The sequence below is a fragment of the Ciona robusta genome, chromosome 10, assembly GCF_009617815.1.
Source record: "Ciona robusta chromosome 10, ASM961781v2".
NCBI classification, from domain to species: Eukaryota; Metazoa; Chordata; class Ascidiacea; order Phlebobranchia; family Cionidae; genus Ciona; species Ciona robusta.
In genome coordinates this window covers 599,054-619,100 of record NC_143244.1, presented here as the reverse complement: position 1 = coordinate 619,100, position 20,047 = coordinate 599,054, and the positions used below count along the sequence as shown (strand labels likewise).

Here is a 20,047-nt window from a genome sequence, read left to right as displayed (position 1 = left end):
TGAGTGAATGCCATTTAAATAAATTTGCTTGAAGGACAACGACAGTTGTTATTACACGGGTGTACTGATTCACAACCCTTGCGCCGGTTTACCAATTCTACTCTAAATTGGAGATCCTGCCAAATGCCACCAGTGACTTAAGCCAAGTTGGCACAATACCCAAACACCAAGCCGCTTGCGAGTTACCACGTCGTAAGACTTTGTATGCGTTAACGCATAACTGTTTTCTTTAAACCAATGTTTGTAATGCAGAATCCCACTTTGTGTCCACTCTTTGCTGCCGTCTACCGGTTGTTTATTTTCACCTACCCCGCTTTCCGATAAAGCAACAACAGCAACGTATGAAGCGGCAATTCGTATTTAACATATTGGCATAGACATTTAATGAATTCCCAATATAATGTAATGACATCACTTCTAGTTCCAACCACAAAATAACAATCGGCACCCTAATAGTGAAAACAGAAATGAAAGAATAATTTTTTCCAACGAATTGAAGTAAAAACCTGCATGACAGTTGTTGCCTATGATGTAATAATCACAATCTTTTAAACAATTCAAATTTTGCAACTTCACATTTCTTGAACATGAGAGCTTGGATTTAATTCATTCAAGTTTCAATTTGTAAAACCTCACATTTCGTTTTACTTTGACCCCATATTTTAACTGAACCTAAAACTTGACAAAAATCAGGAATTCCAGGATTTTTATAAAACCATTCCAAGCCAACCCTGGTATTTTGCGCACAGCATTAATAAGTAAACATTAGGAACCAATAAGTATGCGTTATGTGACGGAGTGTCTTAACTATGCCTGCCTTCCTTTTTCAAGTTTGGCAATTTTAAAATCTTCTCATCAACAAAATTGCATCCTTGCAATGCTTAGCCCTCTTTCTTTCTTTAACATAACAACCAATAAAGGTTTCATGGAAATGTTGGCTCAACGTGTCCTTGTGTTTTCATTTGTTTTACCATGTGGTGTAACTATTACTGCCTTCCTTTGTTGTCTTCCATGTGTTTTTAAAAGTTTGAAATATTTAAAAGTTGTCCGAAACCTCTAATCCTCTCCCTCCGAGTCCTCCCCCCCTCCCTCATCTTGCTCCGATGCGATCTTCCCGAGGAACCTCAGTTGGAGGATCTTGAGTTGTTTATCTTGATCCATCCTCACGATCCCATCTTTATCATCGATGCTGATCAATTCTCCCGTCGTTTCCCGATCCTCCCCCAAGATCACTTTCACCTTGTAGAGTTAAAATTAGTTAATTAGTTGGTAGGTGATTAATTTGAAATATACAGTTAAATTTTTTCCACTTATACTTGGATTACCTAATAAAATTTAAACCAGTGATTAAATAAATCCAAAAAATGAAATCTAAAAATGTTTATTTGTTTTTTAAAGCAAGAAGCACCTGTGATAAATGATAACTTAAAGAGGGTGTGCTTTAGAACAGAAAAAAAGGATTGTTTAATTATTTAATTGGTGGTTTATTAATTAATAAAGTAACAAGCGGTCAACTGAAAGGTTTTAAAATCAAGTAACTGGTGGTTATTTCACTTGAAATATTATATTCAAAACTTGTCTGTGTTAATCTTCTGTTCAATATAATACGAACTAAAAGTTAATCAGTTATTGAGTAACTAGTGGTTAATCAAATAAAGTAATTAAGTTTCTTCGGCGAGCATCACCGTTAACATGACCGTGCAAATATGACAGAAAGTGATAAATTTAAATGCACAAGTTTTGAAATGAAATCAGGAAATTGTAGATTTAGCTAAAAAAGGACTAAGGTGTACAACAACCATAGTTGACTCAATTTTAACTTTTTCCTTTAAAAAGTTGTCTTACCTTGTCGTTTTTCACTGGAATCACTGGTTCTAATGAATTACCGGGAACACTGACTGTACGCTGAATCTCGTCGATGTAAACGCTGCATAAACCTCCCTGTGTGCGGATGGTGAAATGTAATGTATAAATTCATTAAACACATGATTTATGAAACTAAGAAAACATTAAATTAATTTACTGACACATAGATATTATACCAGTATTAACACAATAATGCAATCAAGAGCGGCTAGACAATTAACAAACATTGCCCTTACCCAGTGGTTACTAATGGGTTGTATCACCCTAGGTTTTAAGGTGATTGGCCCTATGAGTGCCTTGCTGTAGGACCTTACCCATATAGAATAGAACGTCCATTTACAATGTTGGGGTAATACAACAACTCTGGCCTAAATCCCAGATCCCATGACATGCCACACTGTGGGCCTGACCCATATAGAATAGAATGTACATATACAATGTTAGGGTAATGGGCCACTTTAGCCTTATTCTCAGACCCCACGGTTTGTAGGACCTCACCCATATAAACCACCCACCGTAATACTCCTGATGACCCCCGTCTTCCCGGAAGCGATCCCTCCCTCCTCGTGGTTCTGCTTCACCCGAACGACAATATCCACACTCTGCCACTCCGAAACACCCCCGTGGTCAATTAATGAACCCACTGAACCTGGAGTGCCGTAGCTACCCAGGGGTGAAGGGGTGATTCCCCCACCTGGGGTTAGGGGGCTTGTGTAATCTAGGGGGCTTGGGGTGGGAAGGTAGCCTGAGGGTGATGGGGTGGCCTGGGGGTGGAGGGGTTTAGGTAATTTAAAAATGAAAATTTGAAAATGAGAGTTTCACAAAGTACAGCCTTAAATTGGTTGCACCACTTTTGCCGGGTGTTTATATAAGTTAAGTTGTATTCAACCAAAAGTTAAGCATTTGGTGGTTTTACAAAGTGTCAATAAAACAAAAAAATGGGTTTGTACATTTTTTAGTCAATTTAAATACAAATTTGTGAGGCAGATGCCAGATTTGCTGTCATGTTTAGCTTATGGTCATATACAACACACATCAATCATATACAACACACATCAATCATATACAACACACATCAATCATATACAACACACATCAATCATATACAACACACATCAATCATATACAACACACATCAATCATATACAACACACATCAATCATATACAACACACATCAATCATATACAACACACATCAATCATATACAACACACATTAATCATATACAACACACATCAATCATATACAACACACATCAATCATATACATCACACATCAATCATATACAACACACATCAATCATATACAACACACATCAATCATATACAACACACATCAATCATATACAACACACATCAATCATATACATCACACATCAATCATATACAACACACATCAATCATATACATCACACATCAATCATATACAACACACATCAATCATATACAACACACATCAATCATATACAACACACGTCAATCATATACAACACACATCAATCATATACAACACACGTCAATCATATACAACACACATCAATCATATACAACACACATCAATCATATACATCACACATTAATCATATACAACACACATCAATCATATACATCACACATCAATCATATACAACACACATCAATCATATACAACACACATCAATCATATACATCACACATCAATCATATACAACACACGTCAATCATATACAACACACATCAATCATATACATCACACATCAATCATATACAACACACATCAATCATATACAACACACATCAATCATATACATCACACATCAATCATATAAAACACACATCAATCATATACATCACACATCAATCATATACAACACACATCAATCATATACAACACACATCAATCATATACAACACACATCAATCATATACAACACACGTCAATCATATACAACACACGTCAATCATATACAACACACGTCAATCATATACAACACACATCAATCATATACATCACACATCAATCATATACAACACACATCAATCATATACAACACACGTCAATCATATACATCACACATCAATCATATACAACACACATCAATCATATACATCACACATCAATCATATACAACACACGTCAATCATATACATCACACATCAATCATATACAACACACATCAATCATATACAACACACATTAATCATATACAACACACATCAATCATATACAACACACATCAATCATATACATCACACATCAATCATATACAACACACATCAATCATATACAACACACATTAATCATATACAACACACATCAATCATATACAACACACATCAATCATATACATCACACATCAATCATATACAACACACTTCAATCATATACAACACACATCAATCATATACAACACACATCAATCATATACAACACACATCAATCATATACAACACACGTCAATCATATACATCACACATCAATCATATACAACACACATCAATCATATACAACACACGTCAATCATATACAACACACATCAATCATATACATCACACATCAATCATATACATCACACATCAATCATATACAACACATATCAGTCATATACAACACACATCAATCATATACAACACACATCAATCATATACAACACACATCAATCATATACAACACACATCAACCATATACAACACACGTCAATCATATACAACACACGTCAATCATATACAACACACATCAATCATATACAACACACATCAATCATATACAACACACATCAATCATATACAACACACATCAATCATATACAACACACATCAATCATATACAACACACATCAATCATATACATCACACATCAATCATATACAACACACGTCAATCATATACATCACACGTCAATCATATACAACACACGTCAATCATATACAACACACATCAATCATATACAACACACATCAATCATATACAACACACATCAATCATATACATCACACATCAATCATATACAACACACATTAATCATATACAACACACATCAATCATATACATCATACATCAATCATATACAACACACATTAATCATATACAACACACATCAATCATATACAACACACATCAATCATATACAACACACATCAATCATATACAACACACATCAATCATATACATCACACATCAATCATATACAACACACGTCAATCATATACAACACACGTCAATCATATACAACACACATCAATCATATACAACACACATCAATCATATACAACACACATCAATCATATACAACACACGTCAATCATATACATCACACATCAATCATATACATCACACCTGGTAACTCCCCGGTGATGGCGAAGGTTGATAACTTGCAGGTGAAGATTGTAAATCACCAGGTGAGGGGGTTGGTTGGTAGTTGCTGTAACTTGAACCTAGTGGACTTGGTGTCGCTGTGAGTGGGGTGTAAAAGTAAGTGGCATTGTAAGTGATATGTTAAAGTAGAAAGCGAGCAATATATTTGCAGTTATAAAAAAAGTAATTTAGGTAAAATATTAAAGTAATAGCTACATTCATCTGAACGTGTTTGAACCCAATTTAGAGTGCAAAGCTATCAAGGAAAGATCTCCCATCAATTAAAGCCATTGTGGGCTACCTTTGGAAAATCATAAAAAACCCTGCCAATACACCCTGGCTGTTTGGGTTATCCACCAACTTAACTTGTAGGTTCTATAACTTGCCTCACAGTGGAACCTCATTTATATAGAATAAAAGATCATGGAAACTGTATTATAAACCCAACTTTGCCCTCACTGTAAGACCTCACCCATCTATAATACTCACCCTCATAAGACCCCAGGGGTGAAGGGGTAACCCCACTGTAGGGTGAATACGTACGATCCGAAGCGTAACCACCGGGTGTCTGAGGAGCGTTGCTATAAGGGGTGGCTGGTGACGCGTCGTCAGATTGGTAACCACCTATAGAAACAATATATTCAACAACATAGAAATAATTATTGATTAACATAGAAATAAAATATTGATTAACATAGAAATAAAATATTGATTAACATAAAAATATTATATTGATAAACATAGAAATCATATATTAAACAACATAGAAATAATCTAATATTCAACAAGAGAGCAGGGCTGTAATGGAGGAACATGTGAACTTTAACTTGGTTTTATTCAATTCAAACCAAAAGTCTGTATTAAAGCACACCGTCAATGTCAAGAACAAGAATTGTTTAACAAAAACTATCTGTCAGGCGAATACGACAAATAAATATGATTTAAACGATAAACCACTATGTGGCCAAGTGGCCAACACCTATTAAAAAATAGATATTATAATAAATATGATAAGCAATATATATATATATATAGATATAATTAATTTTATAACAGATATATGATAAGGTATAAATGTGATATATAAACATGATAAGCAGCTCCCTGGGTGATCCCTCACCTGGAGTTTGTGGGTTGGGGGTTCCCCCACCATAGGGTGCAGGTGAAGCAGCGTCGTAATCAAAGTTATCGGGTCGTGCGGGTGTGTTTGCATTGGTGGGGTCCCATGCACTTCCTGCCCCACGTGGGGTTCGGTTTCCGTCATGAAGAGGGGTTTGCGCCCCGTAATGTGGGGTTCGACTTCCTGGGGTTGGGGATAATTAAATATTATTTGAAATACTTCCTGTTCAGATGTTTATTTAGATTAATCGATAATCCTTAAAATTGTTCTTCTGGTAACTTTACTAAACATTGGTAAATTAAATTTTACTTTCTGCAGGAAAGCAATATCAAGTATATTAATATGGTTAACAACAGTAGCATATCATACATTCTTCCCAATTTCTTTAACTAAAAGTTAAGAGAAAATCAGTTTATTAAATCCTTTTCTGAATGTAGATTTACTTTTTAGAAGTTACTTTGAAAACATATTGAGACTAGTGATGTACCGAAGTTTCGGTTTGCCGAATTTATTCGGCCGAATCAGCGATTTTGACAAAGATTCGCCGTTACAGTAAAGAATTTTTGAGTTCTCGAATAACTGCTCGTCCGTGTTACGATAAAAATAAATTTATCTAATCCACGCTCGTCCGTCACCGTTGTGCTTTTCTCCCAACGATTTACCTTTTCTGTAGTTTTGGTTCGTAAATACGCGCGTTATTAGGAGACTAATGTTTCCCACAACGCTTTATTGCCACATTAAAGACTTGTATTGAAATTGTTGATACTTGTGTGTGACACGGTGCCATGATAAAGTATTTTCCTTTATGTCGTTTTTACCGACCGCCCGTCGCCGTAGGTTCGGATGACGTCATAAACGATTCGGTTGATTCGGCCGAATTGATTCGGCACAAATGGCCGAATATTCGGTTTCGGCCGAATCGTTTTTTTAGCGATTCGGTACATCACTAATTGAGACCATGAGCAATGTGCATAACTTTCAGTTCTCTAAACACCCCGATAAAACACACATACGCAGCATAACCTCACCACTGTACACCTACCATCGTGTAATGGTGTTTGCGATCCATACATGGGTGTTCTACCACCTCCATATGTGGGGGTTTGGGAACCATACATCGGGGTACGACCGTATGTCGAACTTTTACCCCCTGCCCCTGGTCGACGTTGGTCTCTGTGAATGAAACATATAACATGTACTTTATATTCATAGGGCACATAATATTTAACTATTTTGATTGAAGTTTTTAAACAATTAACAACGGTCAATGGGAGTCGTGAGGATGCGGTTTTATAGATTTTTGAATGTTTTTTATTTACTACCAAATGAGTTGATAAAATAGAAGGTGTCCCATCTTTCCCCAAACAACTATATAAAGAAACTACATTTCACACAACTATGTGAAAGCATATATTAAAATGTATTTATTCCAGGGCGTGCATACCTTTTATACAAATGTCAGATATCTATTACAGTATGCGGTGTATAAAACCACTATTTGAAACACTATCTCTGGTATACACCCTACAGCAGTCGATTTTCTTCCATATTGAAAACTCGTACATAACTATGTTATAAAATCAAAGATATATATTTGGAGAAACGAATTATTCACAAAGTTAAATCATAACCTATACCAGTGCAATAGTGCATGCCTATATATATTAAACACACATAATCAAATATGAACTCACGTTGGTTGCAATCTCATCCTATCAACATTGATTGTCTGGCACGTGGCGTGGAGTTCGACACGAGCCGTAGACTCCGTGGCATCTTTAACCACCCCGATGTGACCTTTGTACGGTCCTTGTCGCACGCGAACCGTTTGACCTGCGTGTTTGACACAATGTATTACTGTTCATTGTTTATAAAATATACCATCGAACTTGGGGTGGTTGAGTTGGCACTACATAAATCATGAAACATTACAACCAACGCGATGAAATTTGTTTCATAAGATTGTATATAAGGTATATATGGTGGCCATGTGTTTAAATACTTCAATCACATTTTATTAATTTGCTAAACAAGTGAACAATGCAATATTATTAAATATGTTTAGCTGGCCTGTTGCTACCATGCGAGGATGAATAAGTTGTATTTATTCAACTAACCATTTATTCTTTACAACTATATTACAGCATGAGAAGAATTATATTTGGTTCCTACTCACCAATAATTCCCATATCTCTTTGTCCTCTTCCCCTCCCTCTCCCTCCTCCTCCTCCTCCTCCTTGTTGTTTGTTTCTATCATTATCTTGGCGAGCAGGGCTCCCAATACGGGGTGACATAGGAGCGAATGGGTTTGCTCCAACATTTTGCTGAAGGGTTGAGGTTTATTCATGAGTTAAGATACACAATGTTTATAATGCTTGTTGATATTGGAACAATGTATCATAACAAAAATTAATCAAAAACAAAATAAAAAAGTTGAAAATATTTATAAAACAAGATGTATTGTTATATAAAGATAATAACAAACTAATAAACGATTATTGACGAATAAGATAAAATTATAAATTTTCAGGGTTAATCTAAATCTAAAAAAAAGAGAGCTTCAGATTTTAAATTTCATTAAAATGTTGATTGTGATCATGTAATGAACAAACATATCGCCAACTACAACAACAACAACCACTAACCCTAGATCCACCAGCCAACACCACTTGCCGAGTCCGAACGACAAATATTCCACCATTTTCGATCACTTTCTTGGATTGAAGAAACGCAAAACCTCGGTACATGTGTTTAACTTCACCCTCTTGACCCTGGGGGGTGGGTAAAAGTTAGATTGAATAATTAACTCAAACTAACTAAGTTTTCTTTAAAAAAAACAATTAAATGGTTATATTTTCTGAAAGTTCAATTTAAAAATACAAGTTTTTACTTTTTAAATTTCTCGAAAAGGAAAAAATGTTAAATAAAAAAATTGCTGAATTTATAAAGAATAATTTATTTTAAGAAGGTCATGGAACAACTGTGGCTAAAAATCCACATCCGAGGTGCCATGGCATTGTATGTTACACATAAGTTATAGGAGGTGGCACATCACCTATTCATCATATGTCATATCTCAATTAACTTTTCAACACCATATACAAAGCCGATGATTATAAGATCAATATATTAATACACAGGCATCAACTCTTATACACAATATGTTGTTTGTGGTGTTGAAATGTAACTTTGTGTGTGACATTTAATACCACACAATATATGGGGGATATCCGAACAAGCAGCACCATATTTGGACACAATATATGGTAGTTATATTACCATATGTATTTTAGTAACTCTGTATGATTGGTAAACTATATATAGTAGGGTGGGGGTGGATGGGACACCTTTTCATTATATGTTCTTCCAGTTTGGTAGTAAACAAAGAACATTTAAAGAAACATAAAACAGTATCCTCACAACTTCTATAGATTGTTAATTGTTTAGAACGTAACCAGGATGTTTGAGTTTGAATATTATTTGCTAAAAGTGTCTCGTCTTCCCCCACCTTACTATACTACATGGATATACATAGATAAACACCTATAAACTACTTACAACATAATATGATATTAACACATATATATATTATGATGTGACTCACCATATGCGGCCCCTCAATAACCTTCACGATATCTTTACACTGAATGCTGTTTTGTTCAGCATCTAATGCCATCGCAAACCGCGTGTCTTTTCTACGAGTCACAGCTTGATGCTTCATGTGTTTAACCTGGTGTCAATATATAACATATATATAACTTAGGTGTCTAAAAAGGGGTTTTATAAGTGGGCATGAAACAACAAAAGTAATATGAGATCTTACTATGAGAAAATGTCCATTTAACATGGCAGTTCATAGGCGCCGATTTTTTTAAATTGCAGAAGAGGCCACGTTTATTATGACGTCATTCATTTTGCAGAAATTAGGAAAATACGGTATACGCGAGTTTTTATCACTCGCGCCAAAACACGATTAAGCTATACTTTCCATGGCAGCAGTAACAATAACGGCGACTATTAAAGCCAAAGCTGCTGCCTATCGTTCATGCGGGTATGAAACTGGCAAAATCACATAGTCAAACTCGTTCGCGGTTCTTTGAAGGAGGTTGTTCCTACGATACGCACACGAACATTAATGATACCTCAAGAAACATCAATGCTGTTGATTATTACATAGGTCTTAATTTTGTACAGATCTAGTGTTTGAGGGGTTTTTAAATCATTAAAACTGTTTGTAGGTCGTTTTTAAGCGATTCGCAACATAGGCTTTGCCTGTCAATCGTTACTTTCGATGACGTATTAATTTTACGAGCAGCTAAAGTTTGTTCCAAAATATGTAGCAAGCACCTATGTCTGCAGATGGCTGTTAAAGTACTTAATTGAATCCAAGGACATCCGCCACGCAAAAAGATTAAACCGTTAAGTTAAAGCTTTAATGTGTTTAATACAGACCAATGTATGTGTTATTTGTTTTATTTTAATACAGTCGTTGTATAACCGTATTTGCAAAGGCGCTAGCCATATACTCATAGCAAGCTGTTTTAAGTATAAAACTAACGTATGTTCACTTTTCGTTAAAGTTTTAATAAACAGTCTCCACCGTAAACGTACACTATTCAGTTTGCTTTCTCTTGGATTGCTAATAATGAACGCGTCAAACCGTATTATGACGTCAATAATCGACGCATCAAATAATAATATGACGCAAATAATCAGCGTGTGAATCGCTACTATGTCGTAACAAAGCATTATGCGTGGACGCGTGGTTGAGAAAAATATTACGGGAAATGATCGTTGTTACGCCAATCGATGGCGTAATAACTCAGTACGTTTGAATATACAGTTCTTTAGCTATTTGCGGGCTTAAAACGACTAGTTCTTTTTAATTTTAAACGGGTTTTATTAATAAAATGCAGTTATACGGAGCAGGTGCTGCACCGTCTGCATAATATCCAGAGTAGGCCGGCCTTGTCTGCACCATATAAAACGGCGCCCATGTGGCAGTTGTATAAAGTTATTAATACTTAGGTTTTAAAGGGGTGTCGGCTGTGGGGTTTATAATATGGCCCATATAGGATTTTGAGTTTTTGGTGTTTGTTATGAGAAACTGTCCTTTAAGCTATGGGTTTACATGCTTTCCTGAGCAATGTAATAATTTTTATTCACCTATTCGATTACAGTAATAAGACGGCTAAAGGTTGGTATATTTTTATAGTTGGGTGAGTCTAAAAAAGGTTAAGAGTTTTGTGTGTATTTAAAAGATTAAGGAACTGGTTTCTACAGAAAAGCATAGCTTGCCACATATATTATCAACATTATGTCACCAACATTACTCAAAGACCCACCTTCCCATGCATGGAGAGAACTTGGAAATATTCTTTTTCCAACCGAACGATCACGCCAACAACTTGGCTACTGTAACATGGATATACTTTGGTTATGACTAAGTAATTAAAAGTTAGGTTTGCTTTAGTTTTAGCATATGTAATTGGTAACAAAGGATAAGTCCCTTGTTTTCATAAATAACTTTACTGATATTTATTTGTGTGGCACTTAAGCACCATTCATCCTGATAAATAAAACTCGTACAGGCAGTTGAAAAACATCGGTACGCAAACAAACGCCAGAAGAACTTGTTTACCAAACAAGTATTACATGTTTGGTAGAAGCAATTTAAATATGAATTGTTGTATATTGGTGTTGCTCAGAATCCCTCAGTCTGCCCATATACATCATTAGACCCATATACAATGTACAAACCACACACTCAACTTACTCCATCAGCACAAGATCTCCGAACTGAAACTTTCCGACCGAATCAACACCCGAACTAACATCGGAACAAAGTTGTAAATCACGTGGTAGAACCTTCAACTCGTGCATTGTGAGGTCACTGAAGAGAACAATCATCTTCGGTTCAACGCGGACAATCAAACCTTTGATGTCATAGTAAAAGTGAAGTGTTAATTATGTCATACTTGATAAAAAATTGGTAAATAAAAGTAATGCAGACATTCTAGGAAACATTATCTATTCTATAAATACTACTGATATGTTCGTTCCATTCCAGTGAATAAGCATTCTATATTTTGTATTAGTAATGTCCTGCAATAACATGAGATTTAGACCAGAGTTGGTCCATTACCCCAACATTGTATATGCACATTCTGTTCTATATGGGTGAGGTCCTACAGTGAGGCACGCCATGGGAACTGGGATTTAGACCAGAGTTGGCCCATTACCCCAACATTGTATATGCACATTCTGTTCTATATGGGTGAGGTCCTACAGTGAGGCATGCCATGGGACCTGGGATTTAGACCAGAGTTGTCCCCTCAATCCCCCGCTATATTAGTACAAACATACCTGTATCTCCCTCATACCTCCCAGCAATAACCTTCACGTGATCACCCATGTTAAAATGTTTACGAAGCTCGTGGGACAGAAATTCTAAAGGATCCTGTTATGTGATATAAAAGGTAAAAGTTTACATTCATCTAATAAAACTAATGGTCATGAAGAATTCAGTGCAAATATGATGAGATACAAAGATGAAAATGCTGCTATATAATAAACACTTCATGTAGTTTCATAAAATAAAAAAAGGTAAAAATCAGACAAACACTAAATGAAAACATGTTTTTAAAACACTATTGACAAGAGTTTACTTTAATTAACACATAAGAAAACAGAAACATAAGAAAAAAAAAATTGTACATGTAAGTAGGACCAGAGTTACCCTATTACCCCAACACACCCATAAACCACCAACTCACATTAAGTTCTTCATGTTTTGGCATCATGGTGACCTTCGCACCAACCACACTTATAACTTTGCCTTGTAAGTTGATCAATTCACCTTCAGCCACCTCGACGCTATCTCCCGGGGCAAAACGACTCGATTTCTCAGATTTGTTGCCACTTTCCGTTACCACTAGGATGGGGTAAAGAGCAAACAATCAGAAATCAAAGTAAAAATATTAATTTATTATTTAATGTGAACAATACACCAGGATCGAACTCAACAAGATATATAATGGACTGAGACTATGTTGAAAAATTGTGTATTGGTTCTAATTAAATAAGAGTTTTCCATTTTAAGCGAAATATATATCTCTTTCTTATTATGGATTCCATACTAGAATGATGGTGAGCCTTGACCTCAAATTCTAGCCTGAGGCGTGCCATTACCAGCATTATTACACATATTCTATTTTATTCTATATGGGTGAGGTCTTTGTCAAGGACCTGGGATTTAGGCCAGATTTGGGCCATTACCCCAACACCCAGAAAGTCCATTTAAGTCCGGTGTGAACGGTGCCGCGACACCGCATCGCAGTCATATTGTTGGCACCATTTTTTTATCCTTGTGTGCTTACAAGTTACAACACATTTCAACTTTATGTATGATTTTTGTTTTGATATGGCTTACAATTCGGACAACTCATTAGTGACAAAAGCATTACACACGAAGTTGAATACGAATTAATATCAACCCTTCAACTTACATTCAATATCTAAACCTTCCGGTTGTTCTTCAAATTTCTCCAGCTCTGATAACGTTGGTTTGATCCCGTCAACACACTGTGATGTCATAATTATTAATCAATGTTGTCATAATCTCAAACAATCAGAAATCATTTATGCATAAAACAATAAACACATAATGATATAAAAAAATTATGTGGGTTTATACACGATGTAGGTCTACTACTTCAACACCCAGGGTGCTACCACCTGGACCCCCCTGAGGTAGTTTATACACTCAATAACAGAGATTCAATAAGGGTGAGGTTCTTTGACAGAGACCTGACATTTAGCCCGAAGTTAGCCCAACATCCAAACACCCAATAGTGCTACAAAAGTAAACATCACACGTACTTACAATTGTGTTCAAAGTAAAGTTCTTGTAGAGAAACCCCTTCCTACTGAAGCGATTTCCCTCAAAAACAAGATGGTCGCCGTCTGTTGATATTTCACCGCCAATAGCTCGTATACCATCGACATCGAACAACTTTTGTGGCGGTCGTTTATGTAGTTTACGTTTCTCTTTATCGTAACTACCTCGGTTTGAACCACGTGGACGACTATAGTCAATTCGTGGAATTAACTTTAAAGTGACTTGGTTCTGACTTTGCTCGATGTAATCAATCTGTGACAATAATAATAACTTGTACAGTGTGGGATTCTACGTGTCCTGGGGTGTAGGCCAGTGTTTGCGCATTTCAACAACCTAGGTCTTGTATATTTTTATGGAAATGGGTGCAAAAGTGATTTAAGTGAGACAAGATATTTCAGGGGTTCTGGGAATCTTGGATTCAGGTCATAGTTGGCCCATTACCCCAATTTACGTCTATAAACAAAACTCCTAACGTGCAATAAAATTCAAATCCTAATATGCTTGTTCTGTGTCATAAGAGAGCCACAATTAATATAGATAGACACTTTACGCATGAAAATGAAAAGGGGGAACCAGCAAACTGCAAACTGAGTGCTACTTTGTCTATAATAATAAAGTAAATATACATTTGTAAAACAATGCACCACTAACAAGCATTATAAGAAAGAGATATTAGGTATTGCAAGTCACAACCACGTCCTCTATGCTTTATCCTATATGGGCAAGGCTACAGCACTAAAACTTAAACCAGAGTTTGCCAGTTTGGCCACCACCACAGAAACAATGATAAAATTACCAACAACAAGAAGAAGAAACCAACCTGAGCGAGATCATCCTTGAACACACCCTTTTTCAACCTCACCCACATCTTAGGTTTAAGGCTCGTTCGATCAAATTCTTTCAACACTTTAAACACATCGGGCATCTCTTTGGTGGGAACCATCTTTTGCGTCCAATATCCAAGTCGTAAGTTGCTTACCCCTTCAATGGCTTGCTTCACATGCGTTTGTTTGATAGCTTCAACATATATGTAACCTGTGTGGGGCGGGGATGGGTTAAGGTATTTTTTTGTGAAGTTCAAACATCTAGGGTGGAAAGCATGGGTAGTTAACGCCCTAATAAAACAACACCTTCTATTTGGAAAGGTGTAAATCGAGTAGTGTCGTAGTGAAAGTAGACTCGTAGTAATATCATTTAGTTGGAAAACGCTGGGTATATTCTATACTGCATGCGTGAGGTCATGTAGCGTGGCATGGGACTTTAAAATGGTGGCAATTACGCAACACCCAGGGTGCTACAACCCATTATTGTCAACTGGATTAGAGCAATTTCACGTAAGTGTTTTGCTTTAAACACATTCGCATGTGTGTGTCGAGTATTGAACCAGGTATCCTTCAGTTACATTACAAGCACTTAACCACAACCATGCCAGATTCAAGACTGGTATAACTGTATTGAGTTGAAAAATGATTGGGAAACACTAATACAAGTAATATACTCACCTTTAAGTCCCTCAGGAGCTGTGACCGACTTGATTTGCAATGGTTGTTCATCATACTGCATTGCTATGAACTTCCTCATAAGCAAAACCACTGTAGCTTTTTCCTCTCCATGTTTGCACTTGACTGTCCATAAGTTCGGGTCTTTAACATCAGGTAGTAATTGTTGTTGACTAATATCGTCTGATACTTCATTGTCTCCGTATAATCTGGTTTGTGACATCATTATAAAGGTGTGTGATGTCATAATATTGACAGCATTATAATATTAAGTAAGCTCAATTTTTATTGATTTTTAGAAAAATGTAATAAATTGGGGAAAATTTCTAATAGAAAATAAAGAAACCGCTCTGTGTTAAACTACTTATTTATTTCAATACTTTCCTTTTCTATTACTAAAAAAAAGGTTTATGTTTGCATTAACAGTTATTGTTGTTGTTGTGGGGGTACATTGTTTATCTCCTTAAATCAGGGTGAGTTCGATAAAATGTTAATATAAGGTGTGACCTCAATATTGCGCTTGGCCTCATTTATATATATTTGTATTTTAACACTTTCTTTTTGCATAGCAATTTTAAAATGTTTGCCATTAGGTAGATAATGTTAATATAAGGTTTACGCAAATAAATGTTAGATAAACTTACCCAGATTTAGAGGCAGATGACGTCGTAGCGTATTTCTTCCGATAATATTCGCCTAATTCTTCCACTTGTTCGTCACTAAACATAGATATCTTATGTTAGAGATAAAAATAACAAAATAAAATCACTTTGATAATGTATTGTTAGTCTGTATGGGTAATGTACTACCGCAACCCATAGTATCTGGGGTTTATAGAAGAGTTGACCAACTGCCCCAAATTAATAAGTTACAAAATATAACTTTACACTCAGACAATTGGCATAAACAAAGACGAACGGATATTCTTGAAGTACAACATAATTTTGTGTAAAATATAAAAAACATAAATTTCACAAACCACAGCTTTATTTGTACGATAAAAACCAAAAGGATTTGTATATTTGGCGACCCAACCAATTCAAATCGTGACCCAGGGGTTAAGAAGCAATGCAATAAAGCTAACTTAACATCACTACTTACTTGAACATATTATGCAACCTTCTTGCACCCGACATGTCATCATCCAATACATTCTCAACAGTGGAAGCTGGGAATATAAACAATGGTAATCTTGTATAAAACATATATGTTGGTGAGATAAATAATAGGGAATGCATTATTGCAGTTAAACACAATGTTTGTTTATAATAAAAAGTTAGTTGATTTCCAATGAATGAGGACCTAAACTTGCATAAAGCACCAAGGTACATATAATGACAATGTAGGGTAAAAAGAAGCCAGCCATACTGCAGAGTCAAACATTGATCACACAAAGTAAAGTTGTTGAACTAATCTATATGGGTAAGGTACTATGGTGAGACATGCCAGCGCAGAATTGGCACATTACCCCAAAACCAGTAAAACCTGGTTTAAAGCGGTTTAAGCAAAATATGTATAAGTTGTATATAAGGACAAATACACCAGGGATAAAGTTTATCCAGTGTTAATGCAGGTGGTAAGTTAATAAAGCCCACGTTGTTCATTTTTTCCCCAAGAATCCTAACACAGAAGTTACAAATTAAGGATTAGTAATTAGTATCTATCAAGGCATGCAAATCATCAAAATGTACAAAGTAATCAAAAATAAAGATTAAATGAGGAAGAAAATATAGATTTTATAAAGAAATGTTTAGTTTAAGCAATGCAATACATTCAGCTGAAATTTTAATGAGCCTAAAATAATGTTTCTCAACCTTTCATGGTCTGTGGCCCCTTTCAAAGACACTCAATATCTGTTGGCCCATTAATTTATCAATAAAATAACCTACATTTGTTTAAACTTTTTTACGTTTGTTATTTTATTCACCACTTTGCAGCAAACGGCTTCCAAATACTGAAACAAACAATGCCATGAGCAGAGGTTAAGCAGAGTCACACCTTATATCATGTGATTCGTTTGGTCAAAGGTTGAGAAACATTGGTCTTACTTTACAAAGTGCAAGCATAAGCAGAAACCATGAATTGTTTTTTACAGGAGTTTAGAAATTTTTATTTTATATGAATTTTGCCAACTTTGTTTTCAAATTTAAGATGAAAATATAAAGGGAAATTAAATGTTTATGATTTCTATGCAAGCAGTTATAAGATGTTTATGTTAATAGCAAACAAGTACCTTCTAATTCCTCATCTATAGAAATAACATGAAAACAAAAATGACGTCATTTCATTAATATTTATAACAAACAATAATTTGCAAACTTTTAAACTTATAATAAATCAAAGTAAACTTAAATAAAATTATCAATTTTATAAGGATATTATAAGGCAAAAGAAATCCTATAAAACATACAAGGCTACAGAGAGTATAACATGTATGAAACCACCATGTATGGTGTTCAACACCAGTGTATTAAATCCCTTGGTTTCCCACCCATAAGATAGACATAAAACTATCTTAACTGGACAGTGAGCATGAGGTGTATGAATACACTATGTGTGTCTGGTGCATAAGAAGACACCTATGTTATAACTCAACAGTGAGCATGAGGTGTATGAATACACCATGTGTGTCTGGTGTATAAGAAGACACCCATGTTATAACTCGACAGGGAGCATGAGGTGTATGAATACACCATGTGTGTCTGGTGTATAAGAAGACACCCATGTTATAACTCGGCAGTGAGCATGAGGTGTATGAATACACCATGCGTGTCTGGTGTATAAGAAGAAAGCCATGTTCTAACTCGTATGGTGTGTGATACCCATATATTACCCACAACACCCCACACCTACACCAAACGAACCTGGGTCAAGAATATCTTGAGCGCCGTCTTCCCATTCCTCGTCGTCCACCCCGTCCTCGTCAACATCTGTAACATAGATATCATATTTATACATCTATAACATAGATATCTTATTTATACATCTGTAACATAGATATCATATTTATATGCACCAAACCTAGGGTGGCAGGGTAGGTATGCAATTACACTTTTACTATAGGGCTAAAACATAGATATTTCTGGTTTGTTTCAAACAAACATAACATCCCAATGTAGATGGTGCAACACCACGAAGATGGTTTTAGTTTTTAAACCAAGTTGAATAAATAATATTTTAACGGATTATCTGGTGTGTATTTCTAATGTTTCGTCTTCAAGTCAGCAACCCTTCATCAGAGAAGGTTGATTTATTTGAAGATAATTGCGTTATATAATACTGTACTGTTTGTGTTCATTAATTCATTATACAGTTATCCATAATAAGCAAAATAGAAATAGTTCATCACAACATCACCTACCAGCTTCATCTAATATAAATCCTTGATGTCGCGCTCGTTTCGCTCGACGTTGATTCACTTCATCCTCTTCTTCGTATTCCTCCTCGTCAAAATCCTCCTGCTAATGTTGTTTCTATTGTTAATGTTGTTTCTATCGTTAATGTTGTTTCTATTAAGTCAAAGCCGCATGGTAGACAAATAGTTTCAAATGAAGATTCTTTAACAAGGATGCGCTTTGCAGAAAGATGTTAAAGTTGCCTACCTGGTCTTAGTTCTTTCTGTTTGTATTATTTTTAATGAACCAACAAACTAACAAATACCAAATTAGCAGTGAATATACTGTTTCTATTAACCTTTAAACAAACAATATGTTCCAGCGACAACGATACTGGAATATTTATACAAAACTCACAAACACCGAACCTGCTCGTCTTGTGTTTTCTTCTCATCAAGATCCTCACCACTAGAGGGCTCCGAACCCGCTTCATCATCGCTCGGATCTTCTACCTCCTGTAATAAGATTTCTATGAGTTATGAGGTATTAATGGGTAATAAGAGGAATCAGATTTAATATAAATTAAATACCGGGAATCTTACCTGCCAACTAAACTAGTCAGTCTTATATTTGTAGAGTTTTTATTTTCTTGCAACTAAAATTTAGTTGGTGTTTTTTTAGGTTAAGTCGATCAACAAAGCTTTTATATTTAAGAAACAACCAAACAACATAAACCAATACTTCCTGCAAACACTAGAATCAAATAACATTGCACCAAATTAATGAACACCCAAACACAACATTATGACATCATAATAATTACCTCAGCCTCGCTGTCAGCTTCAAATTCGTTTTTATTTTGATTGAAACCTTCCTCGTCATCAGAGAACTCGCTCGCATCACTATCCGACATGACTCAGCAGTTTTAATATTAATCAGCAAATATTCGACTAAAACGCAACTGTTGGCCTGATTTAGGTGGAAATGATAATTAA

At 35.5% G+C, this 20,047-nt stretch overlaps 1 protein-coding gene across 3 annotated transcripts; it reads right to left on the bottom strand.

Moving 5' to 3' along the window:
• Positions 1-340: 340 nt before the first annotated feature.
• Positions 341-20,047, bottom strand: LOC149729264 (transcription elongation factor SPT5-like). Of its 3 annotated transcripts, none has more exons than XM_089886367.1 (26): positions 19,876-20,047; positions 19,481-19,567; positions 19,079-19,175; positions 18,582-18,647; positions 17,951-17,965; positions 16,819-16,885; positions 16,362-16,436; positions 15,721-15,926; positions 15,039-15,253; positions 14,204-14,470; positions 13,827-13,902; positions 13,095-13,252; positions 12,685-12,778; positions 12,095-12,254; positions 11,664-11,733; positions 9,923-10,048; positions 8,964-9,089; positions 8,495-8,642; positions 8,013-8,151; positions 7,361-7,491; positions 6,319-6,501; positions 5,688-5,822; positions 5,181-5,296; positions 2,382-2,630; positions 1,846-1,941; positions 341-1,239 (listed from the first exon to the last, which is right to left on the bottom strand). In XM_089886367.1, exons 1-26 carry the CDS (start codon positions 19,963-19,965, stop codon positions 1,057-1,059), a joined length of 3,375 nt encoding a protein of 1,124 aa, XP_089742493.1. In that variant the 5' UTR covers positions 19,966-20,047; the 3' UTR covers positions 341-1,056. The 3 variants fall into 3 exon arrangements, with proteins under 3 accessions (XP_089742493.1, XP_089742492.1, XP_089742494.1); XM_089886366.1 differs by having other exon boundaries at positions 19,079-19,178; positions 19,876-20,046; XM_089886368.1 differs by lacking the exon at positions 17,951-17,965 and having other exon boundaries at positions 19,079-19,178; positions 19,876-20,046.

Excerpts from the sequence above, each read along its gene's own strand:
- LOC149729264 (XM_089886366.1), bottom strand. The coding sequence starts at position 19,965 with ATGTCGGATAGTGATGCGAGCGAGTTCTCTGATGACGAGGAAGGTTTC. Across the intron at positions 9,090-9,922 it reads TTATTGAGGGGCCGCATATG|GGTCAAGAGGGTGAAGTTAA; the intron begins GTGAGTCACATC and ends CCCACCCCCCAG. Across the intron at positions 8,152-8,494 it reads AAGAGATATGGGAATTATTG|GTCAAACGGTTCGCGTGCGA; the intron begins GTGAGTAGGAAC and ends TCAAACACGCAG.